This window comes from Xenopus tropicalis, chromosome 2, assembly GCF_000004195.4.
Source record: "Xenopus tropicalis strain Nigerian chromosome 2, UCB_Xtro_10.0, whole genome shotgun sequence".
In the NCBI taxonomy this organism is placed as follows: domain Eukaryota; kingdom Metazoa; phylum Chordata; class Amphibia; order Anura; family Pipidae; genus Xenopus; species Xenopus tropicalis.
This window is the reverse complement of record NC_030678.2, coordinates 12465741-12476507: the sequence shown is the minus strand read 5'-3', so window position 1 is coordinate 12476507 and position 10767 is coordinate 12465741. Positions and strand designations below refer to the sequence as shown.

General features: G+C 45.3%; 1 protein-coding gene across 1 annotated transcript in view; it reads right to left on the bottom strand.

Annotated features, from left to right (window-relative positions):
* Positions 1-1160: 1160 nt before the first annotated feature.
* Positions 1161-10767, bottom strand: part of kcnj6 (potassium inwardly rectifying channel subfamily J member 6) — a 94519-nt gene continuing 84912 nt past the window's right edge. Inside the window, exon 3 of the mRNA XM_031896549.1 lies at positions 1161-5239. Within this exon, the coding sequence (XP_031752409.1) occupies positions 4914-5239 (326 nt within the window). The 3' untranslated portion in view covers positions 1161-4913. The remainder of the gene's footprint in view (positions 5240-10767) is intronic.

Genomic DNA, 10767 nt, shown 5'->3' with positions numbered 1-10767 from the left:
CCTATTGGGTTTATTTAATGGTTAAATGATTCCCTTTTCTCTGTAATAATAAAACAGTACCTGTACTTGATCCCAACTAAGATATAATTACCCCTTATTGGGGCAGAACAGCCCTATTGGGTTTATTTAATGGTTAAATGATTCCCTTTTCTCTGTAATAATAAAACAGTACCTGTACTTGATCCCAACTAAGATATAATTACCCCTTATTGGGGCAGAACAGCCCTATTGGGTTTATTTAATGGTTAAATGATTCCCTTTTCTCTGTAATAATAAAACAGTACCTGTACTTGATCTCAACTAAGATATAATTACCCCTTATTGGGGCAGAACAGCCCTATTGGGTTTATTTAATGGTTAAATGATTCCCTTTTCTCTGTAATAATAAAACAGTACCTGTACTTGATCCCAACTAAGATATAATTACCCCTTATTGGGGCAGAACAGCCCTATTGGGTTTATTTAATGGTTAAATGATTCCCTTTTCTCTGTAATAATAAAACAGTACCTGTACTTGATCCCAACTAAGATATAATTACCCCTTATTGGGGCAGAACAGCCCTATTGGGTTTATTTAATGGTTAAATGATTCCCTTTTCTCTGTAATAATAAAACAGTACCTGTACTTGATCCCAACTAAGATATAATTACCCCTTATTGGGGCAGAACAGCCCTATTGGGTTTATTTAATGGTTAAATGATTCCCTTTTCTCTGTAATAATAAAACAGTACCTGTACTTGATCCCAACTAAGATATAATTACCCCTTATTGGGGCAGAACAGCCCTATTGGGTTTATTTAATGGTTAAATGATTCCCTTTTCTCTGTAATAATAAAACAGTACTTGTACTTGATCCCAACTAAGATATAATTACCCCTTATTGGGGCAGAACAGCCCTATTGGGTTTATTTAATGGTTAAATGATTCCCTTTTCTCTGTAATAATAAAACAGTACCTGTACTTGATCCCAACTAAGATATAATTACCCCTTATTGGGGCAGAACAGCCCTATTGGGTTTATTTAATGGTTAAATGATTCCCTTTTCTCTGTAATAATAAAACAGTACCTGTACTTGATCCCAACTAAGATATAATTACCCCTTATTTGAGGCAAAACACTTCTATTGGGTTTATTTAATGTTTTAGATTATTATTTTTTTTAGCCTTAAGGTATGGAGATCCAAATTACAGAAGACCCCATATCTGGAAAACCCCAGGTCCCACGCCTGTACTGACAGAGAAATGGAATCCAATTCCGCAGGCCAGTTCCTATTTATAAACCCTCAAACTTTTGTTTTAAGGTTTTTGTTTAAACTAATCCCAAAGAGCTCCAAGAAAATGCCATTTACATGGGTTTACCCTATAGGTTACAACTCACCCACTGGGTATAAAGCAGAAGCCGGGATAACAGCTGATTCCCAACTACAGACCGGTTTTGCCCTTCTTGGGGCTCATCAGTGCAGGGTTGGCTGATCAGCTTAGGGAGAGCCACAAATAAATGAAGAGGGTTGAGAAAGTCTGTAGTTGGGAATCTATAAAAAGGGAAACAGCAGGGAAGGGGAAAATGTGACCAATCGCCCATTTTGGAGGGTAACACGCACAAGACATTAGTAGACGCTCCCTTTCACTCATTAAATTCCCACCCCATGTTCTCCCCTTTCTCTACCATCCTTTACTTCTGTCTGTTCTCTCTTCTCAGCCCAACCCAATCCAACTCAGATCAACTCTCAACCCCCCATTCTCCTTCTTTTATTTTCTTTACTCTTCAGACTTCCATCTTCCTTTCCCCCATCATCTTCTCTTCCCCAGCTCTATTTTTTTCTCTCCTCATTTCTGTACATTTCCCGCTTCTCCAATGAGCCCTTTTGCTTGTGCTTCTGCCCCCGTTCCGCCCTCTCTCTAATGGCATTCCATGCCCCCCAAGCCCTAATACAGGCTCTCTGTAGTCATGTGTGGGTTGACCCAAAACCTGCAGGACCCATGGGTTTACACTAGCTGAGCCCCCCACCCCTCACCCCCTGCTCTCATCAATTCCCCCCTTTCTCAGTGCTCCCCATTTTCACCTTTTGATTCTCTATTCTTCCCAGGGTCAGACTGGGGCTGCAGAATACCGGGAAAAACCCCAGTGGGCTGTGATTGACCCAGGTGCTCTCCCTGTCAGGAATTAGGCATCACCTGGCCCCAAATAAAAGTAAAGTGACCCAGATGGAATTCATGGCTGGGGGGTCTGGGGCCCCTGAGGTGGCAGCTTGCTTTATAGAAAGTTATCCCTTTCAGATCATTATTGTGGCAGAAGAGAGTTACCTTCCATAGGAGTCAAACAGATGACCAGTAAATGCCACCTGATGATTGGTTGCTATGTGTTACTAGACAAGTTAAGGCCGTTACGCTCTTCATTACGCTCTTAAGTCTATAAAATGCTTCATCCAAGTCAGACAATGTGCAATCTCATTGTCATGGACAACTGGAAGTATTTTGAGAAGGAGGAGCCATAAGGATCCCTTTGACGCAGCATTTGTGATATCACATGACAGTGCTGTCCAACCGTTTCCATAGAGCATGCCCTATACTACATGTTTGGGACCCATCATAATAAATGTCATGCAAAAAGGTCAACTGAGCTCTTCAGCAGTCTGAGGTCTATAAAAAAATCTCCACATATAAATATGATATACTTATTGCCTTTAGGGCTGTATGGTACAAATGAAAACAGTCTTAAAGGGAAAGGTCTCTCCTTTTTCTCTCTATTGCCAGTCCTATCCGTAGAGTCCTCAGCCAAGTTGACTACAATGACCCCAACTAGGGTCATTGTACTCAACTTGGCCGAAGACTCGACCAATGAAGAGCAAGTGGGACACATCTCTTCTTCTTTCAATGCTGCTTAATAGGTCTTTGTTAGTAGTCTGTGGGCCATCTCAAAACCTGCAGAACGTGTAGGTTTGCATTGGGTCGGATTTATTTTACTGAAGCCCCTCCCCACATGTTGCCTAGCGCCTTAACTTGCACTACATAATGTCAAACTGTCAACCGATACATCACTAGTCACTAGTTAACCTGGATCAATGAAAGTCTAAGGTTGCTTTATAGAACCTTCAGAACATGCATTACCAACTCAACATGATAAAAGTCTGGGTTATTGACCGACCAATGGCCTTAATTGGTACCTAAAGTGTTTCCTGGCTCCTAGGCACCTTCCCCCAAGCCCCCCTTTATCTCTAATTAATTAATGTAAGAAATAAACAGAATAATGTTCCCCCTGGGGGCTTCACCCCACCAACTGATAGACATGTAGTGACCATGGAACACTGATAGACACTCACGGAATAACACAATGGCCTTATGTAAACAGTCTCACAGTACAGCGGGAGTGATACCCTGATCTGCGCCTCTCTCGCTTCACCTCGTCTATGGCTTTCATCAGAAGTCATTCATTGGGTAAGGAATGATCAGTAGCTGCCTATCCAGTAGGGACACCGATATGGTTACACCTATGGGTTGAGCCTTGTTGTGGAGCTCCAGATACAGCTAAAATACAAATTGTGCTTATGTGGAAGAGCACAGTGTGAGGTTGGCAGTTATGTGTGTGAGATATAAAAGCCCATATCTTCATAGGATCTCATTGTCTGGATGTGGTTAGAGGGGTAGATAATGCAGTTTTGTGAGCCACATCTCATCTTATAGGGCACTAACAACAATGGCCTTACATTTCTGGGAGGTGTTCAGCATTCAGCGTGTTGAAAACGTTTGTCCTTTTCAAATCTCAGGACCTTATTGGAAGCTCAGATCAGATTTTGGCGCTGTTCTGTTGCAGCCTTATGGAAAAAAGAGCTATTGCCTGAGAGTGGTGAGTAGCGGTACTGCAACTTATACAATATGCCGCTAGCATTTCCCAGCAATAGCTGCCTCCCTCCTTGTATTCTGCAACATAATAAGTACAGGTAAAATAGGTGCTAGCACCCCTTTAAGATACCAGCTCCCCTATGCTGTACCTCCGGAGGCTGACCAAGGAAGAGCAGTGCTGTGACCGGTGAAGGCTTTTCATAGCCAGGTGTATTTCCAGCAATAATATTCTACAAAATAATAAATAGGTGCTAATGCAGTAACCCATGGCAACCAGTTAGGTTCTAATATCTAGATTGTGAATCAACTGCAGGTAATTGCTGATTGGTTGCTATGGGTTACTGCACGAGTGCACGTTAGAACAAAGTGAGGCTAATGGTGCCCAGATGAGCCCCTAGGCTTTTCATTTAACTCAATGAATATAGGACTTTTTGCTCCCATTTGTCACGGGCCAAACCCCTGCCCCTGCTCGGTGAGCCATTACCCCAGAACATGTATGGCGGTGTCTGTATGTGGATTTGTTTTTGCATTATCATAATCCTAGAATTCTGAAATAAACCTACATTAATTACACGTCTATCTACATTATTTCGAGGTTTCATTCGCAGTTCCTTTGTACATGCTGGGCTTATTCACAAATGTAAGAGAAAAATAATTTCCATAAGGCAATATGTACAGTGTTCTGACGAACCCCCGGCTTACACCTTGGAGCCATCAGACCAGGCATGGGCAACCTGAGGCCATCAGAATGTTGCCGGCCAACATCCGGAGAGCCCGTGGAATGACGAGCCACCAGTGGCCACATCTCTGTGCAGCCCAAGGAGCTCAAAGCCGTGTCATTGTAGGCAATGTTCCTTATGAACTTGATATAGAACCAAGATCCAGCGGACTCACTGCCTAAACTGTGTAGTTTACAAGCCAAAAAGGAGAATTCATGCAAACATCAGCCTTGTGCGGCAGTCGCCTTCCATTATGGGATTGACTCTGTTTCCTCTGCCCAAACCGGTCTCCACTGAGCGGCCATTTACACCACACGTTGGGCGGCTCTGTAGCATCTCAATGCACCGCAGGGTTAGACCTTAGACTCACTCTCTATATTGGCTACATCCCCATTGCTTTCTGTTTGGGTCTCGTGAGTCTTTCCGCTTTCCTCCTTGATCATTTCCTCCTGCTGGTTCAGCTTGCTGGACACGGACCAGCTCAGTGGTATCTCCGTCCTGCTGACGAGTTCTGCCAACTCTTTGGCGCTGCACGACGGCGTGTTGGTCTCGTAGGTATCGTGGAAACTGTTGTAGTCGACCTCATAAAACCCGTCTTCCAGCGTCAGTACCGGGGTAAAACGGTGGCCCCACAGGATCTCTGAGGTGATGTAGGAGCTCCGAGCTTGGCAGGTCATCCCTACAAACAACAAAAGATATGGTTACAGAGAAAAAAGAATAAAAAAAAGATAAAACAAAGGTTGGCCATAAACATTAAGACTATTTGATTTGGTGAAGTTGCCCAATGAGTGGAGCCTTCCCAGTGCATGTAATGGGCCGAGCTGGGCTGCAGACTGCAATCAGCCCGATGTGGTCTTTAGCCAATGAAATCCTTCTAATTGAGCACCAACAGATAAAGATGATGGCCATAACTTAAGCCCATGAACCCTGTGGGTCCTGCTGCCCCAGGCTTGCCCCCCCCCCCCAGGAATTTTGGGTGCTCAAACCCTGCCCCCAACCGCAGTCGCAAGGTGGAAATAAAAGGTATGTTGTGTGTGTGCCAAGGGGTGGAGGTGGGGGTGGAGTTTGTGACTGAGGTGGGGGGGCTATGAGGTGGCATCCCTGGTGGGATGAACCCTATGCAAACAGGACCAGTTCCCCCCCTCCCTCAAAATCTGTCCTGTTTTTTTTTAACCAACTGCGAGAAGGTGGAGTAACGCAGCAGGGTTGAAAGGCGCCATTTTGTGTTCCCACTGGGCATGCTCAGTGTTGGCGCTCTCTTACACGAGACTGGGCATGCTCAGTGTTGGCGCTCTCTTACACAAGAAGACTCGACTGCACAAGATGGCGCTGCCCTTAAACTCTGCTTTCTCTGGTTTGGGAAACCCTGGCATGAATCCATATTGGGGGCAAAACAATCCTATTGGGTTTGGTCAATGCTTCAATCTTTTTTTAGTAGGCTTAAGGTATAGAGATCCAAGTTACAGAAAGACCCCTTAACCAAAAATCCCCAGGTCCCTATCTTTTTGGATAATAGATCCTATACCTGTACAAGGAAGCGTAGGCAGATTGGGTACTACCATTACTGAGACCCCCAGGCCCCCCCTACACAACCCCCCAGTTCTACCTTGGATATAATTGGTAACAATTTATATTGTATATTTTTTGTTATGTTGGAATATTTGCCATTTGTAAAATTCTGTTTGTGCTCCGGGTCAGCGACTCCTGACAAGCACAAAGCGGGTTGATTTTCATGCTATTGTCCATCTATCCAGCCCTTATCCTATTCACCTTCCAGAACCAGAACCAGGGTCCATTTTAATAGGACTTTTCCTGACCCAGACCCAGTCTGCCAGCCTGCCCGGCCCCATTAGACAGTGTTGTGCTGTCAGGTTAAACAGTTGGCTCTGCCAGTCACTACCCAGCTTTCTCTCGATGCCACACTTGGCAACAACACTGCCCGAGTTACAAAATGCAATTAATTTGCAGAAAAACAACTTTATAGCAGCGAGAGAGAGAAAACAGGCGCAGATGCTGGCAAAATAGTGGGACGCGCTGAGGAGAGAATCTACTTCTGCTGCTAACGGCTCGCCAACCACTCTCTGTGTTACACATGTGGGTATGGGCCGGGCACAATATCAATACTCAGTAACACATACACTAACACACACAGTAACATTCACACAGTAACACACACACAGTAACACACACAGTAACACACACAGTAACACTCACACAGTAACACACACACAGTAACACACACAGTAACACTCACACAGTAACACTCACACAGTAACACACACACAGTAACACACACACACACACAGTAACACACACAGTAACACTCACACAGTAACACACACACAGTAACACTCACACAGTAACACACACACAGTAACACTCACACAGTAACACTCACACAGTAACACACACACAGTAACACACACACACAGTAACACTCACACAGTAACACTCACACAGTAACACTCACACAGTAACACACACAGTAACACTCACACAGTAACACACACACAGTAACACACACAGTAACACTCACACAGTAACACTCACACAGTAACACACACACAGTAACACACACAGTAACACTCACACAGTAAACACACACACACACACACACAGTAACACACACACACACACACAGTAACACACACAGACAGTAACACACACACAGTAACACACACAGTAACACACACACACACACACAGTAACACACACAGTAACACTCACACAGTAACACTCACACAGTAACACACACACAGTAACACACACAGTAACACTCACACAGTAACACACACACACACACACACAGTAACACACACACACACACACACACAGTAACACACACAGACAGTAACACACACACAGTAACACACACAGTAACACACACACACACACACACACACACAGTAACACACACAGACACACACACACAGTAACACACACACACACACACACACAGTAACACACACACACACACACACACACACACACAGTAACACACACAGTAACACACACAGACAGTAACACACACACACACACACACAATAACACACACAGTAACACTCACAGTAACACTTACACACACACACACACACACACACACACAGTAACACACACACACACACACACACACAGTAACACACACACACACACACACACAGTAACACACACACAGTAACACACACAGACAGTAACACACACACACACACACACACACACAGTAACACACACACACACACACAGTAACACACACACAGTAACACACACAGTAACACACACAGACAGTAACACACACACAGTAACACACACAGTAACACACACAGACAGTAACACACACACACACACACACACACAGTAACACACACAGTAACACTCACAGTAACACTTACACACACACACACACACACACACACACACAGTAACACTCACAGTAACACACAGAATCCACTGAGGCAAGCAGGAAACAGGAAGTAGTATGCAGGAATCCATACACCCCAGTTGTTTTCCTCTCACTGCTGTACAACACTGATTTGGGCTGTTAATGATACAATAAGTTTTGTGCCTGGGCTCTATGGACACATTGAGATTGTGGTCACACATCTTATTATTTGTATGTGCAACAAGGCAGAACCCTGCAGTTACTCAGCCATGTCGCCTTGGGCTCATTAGTCTCAGTGATGGTGGAACCCTGCGCCATTACCGACCAAGATTCCAATATCACCTTATTGCTTTTCCTTTATTGAACAACACTTGGGCAGCATTCATTGCTTTCAACGTACAGAACCCTCTTTGAATAACAATGTTGGACTCATTATTATAAGAACAGGGCGACTAATCCTACATTCAGTGGGCTCGACTGGAACCTTTATGGGGGTCACAAATGCCTCTTTACGCCTTAGGGAAACTTTCTGACACAATGCCTTTTACTAACAATACCACCTCCCCCCCCCCCCCATTTTAGATAAAATCTTGAAACTTTAATAGTAACTATTATATCTGCACAACAATAAATGACCCTAAGAAATAAATATAAAGACATGTGGTTTATTTTCCATATATAACAATCATTTCATCCAGCACCTGAAGGGTGTAAAACTGAACTGTTCCTGCTGTTTCTAACCACCAGGTGGCGCTCATTCTATCACTTCTTCCTTCCAATCCCTTGCAGGGGGGGCCATTCATTTGATGTGCAACTCTGAATATTTGATGGAAATATAAGTCAGATGTTAATGCGGTTTTATTGCTCGCTAAGCACAATTTCCCGGGGCAGGAAAGCGGCTTCTGTTCTCTGTTCACGAGTGTCATGCTAACATATGGCAAAAATAAAGGAAAAATAAATCTTCAAATTCTAAAAGGAACATCTTTGAAAGTGTTTTATTCATCTGGGTCATGTTATATATACACTGTGCCCTGGACTGAATGTATAGACAGAAAATGGTCGTTTCCTTCATTCACTTTGATCAAACAGTGAAATATTCCTGTGTAGCCTTAATCTGCTCTCTGCCTGCCTGGCATTTTATCATACATGAAAACCCTATGGCAGCTCCCACTTACATAAAAGTGAATGAGTTCCCTGTGTACCCAGTAAACATCACCCCCTCGTACTTTATATGGAAAATCAATGAGTCTGGCCATAGAATTAACCAGCCCCACCGCTCTCAGTGGGGGAGGGCACACAATAACACCGTTTGGGGGGTCCCTGTTAGACATGGGAGCAAAACGTTGAGCAGGGAGGATGCTGGGAAGTGCCATGCTAATTTCATGGGGGGGGGGGCAGTCACATTTGTGACCCTCTTTAGAGTTCTGACAGAGGGGTGGGCTGAGCTGCAGTGTGTGCAGGGGGGGCCCTACCTTCCTTGGCTGGAGTCTAAAATGCAATAGTCCCCCCTCCCTATCTCCTTTTGCTCTTTAATTTCGTTGCTTGAAGCAAAGTGAAGAGGAGGAATGTGGGGGTGCACAAGTGGGACCCCTGAAGACCTTTTTGTGGGGGGGGGGGGCAATTCCCACAGTTACTGGCCCATCCAATGGCAGCTCCCTGCCTTTCTATGCACTCGGGGCTGGAACTAGGGGTCAGCAGATGAGGCTTGTACCTTGGGTGCAGTTGGTGGGGGCACAACTGGAGAGAGGGAATGAGCATTGGGTAGGATTGGGGGGGGGGGGCAAGTAGAGGGCCAAGTAGTATTTGTCTTTGCCAATTCTACTTGGGCTGCCACTGGCCCTTCCCTTGGCATCCCCCTCCTTACTGTATGAACTATCAATCAGTAACAGCCCCTCCCTCCACATTTTTAGTAGTCAAGGAGGTGGGGTCAAAATGACCAAAATGCCCCCCCCCAAAGCCTTCTATGGGAATCAACATGGGGCAAGGGGCCCTGCCTGGCACTTTTGCACCCCCTGGAACATGCTGCTGATGAAATACCCAGTTGCCCCTTTTACCATGAACCTTATAGTGGCCACACGGGGGCAGATTTAAGCTGCCGATTGGAGCCCTTCAAGGTGGCCATACACGCTACAATTCTGAAATTAGTTGTAGGAAAGATTGTTCCTCCACTCTACTAACGTTAAGAGCTGAATCGTCAGATATTTGGGTAGAAACGAAGGAACTCTTCAGCATTAACATCAGGGTCGGACTGGGGGGTGAAGGGCCCACCGGGGCTCCTGTCCCAGGGGCCCTGCAGGTGCCCCCAGCCAGGCACGTCCCCTAACCCCCCCGCAGGGGCCCCCATAACCCCCCTCGCACGGTCCCCCACCCGACGTCCTCCTCCGTGCGTGGAAATTTAACGCGTCAGAGGATGAGCGGTTGGGAGGGGGAGCACCGGCAAGGGTCGGGTCTGGGCCGCCAGGGCCACTAGAGCCGGGGCAGTCCGACCCTGATTAACATTACGATGTTCAGGGACCTTCAAAGGCGCCCAATCAAAATTTTCATTCCTGCGCGATCGGCGAGATGACCGATAATCGAGGTTTTTACCAATATCGTTCACCTTTGCTGGGCACTCGCCAAATGAGCGGATCTCAATGTGAATGGCCCTTTACTCTCAGCGCACAGGAGAAGTTACCCTTTATCTGAAAGGCTGATTTGTGTTGGATCCGGTGTTGCCGGGAGATGCCTCTGCTTGGTTTAACAATGCCACTGCCAGAGATAAGGAAGCTTAGACGAGGCAGAGTAAACACAAGCAAGGAACATTCATCAAATATACAAATAAACCCTTT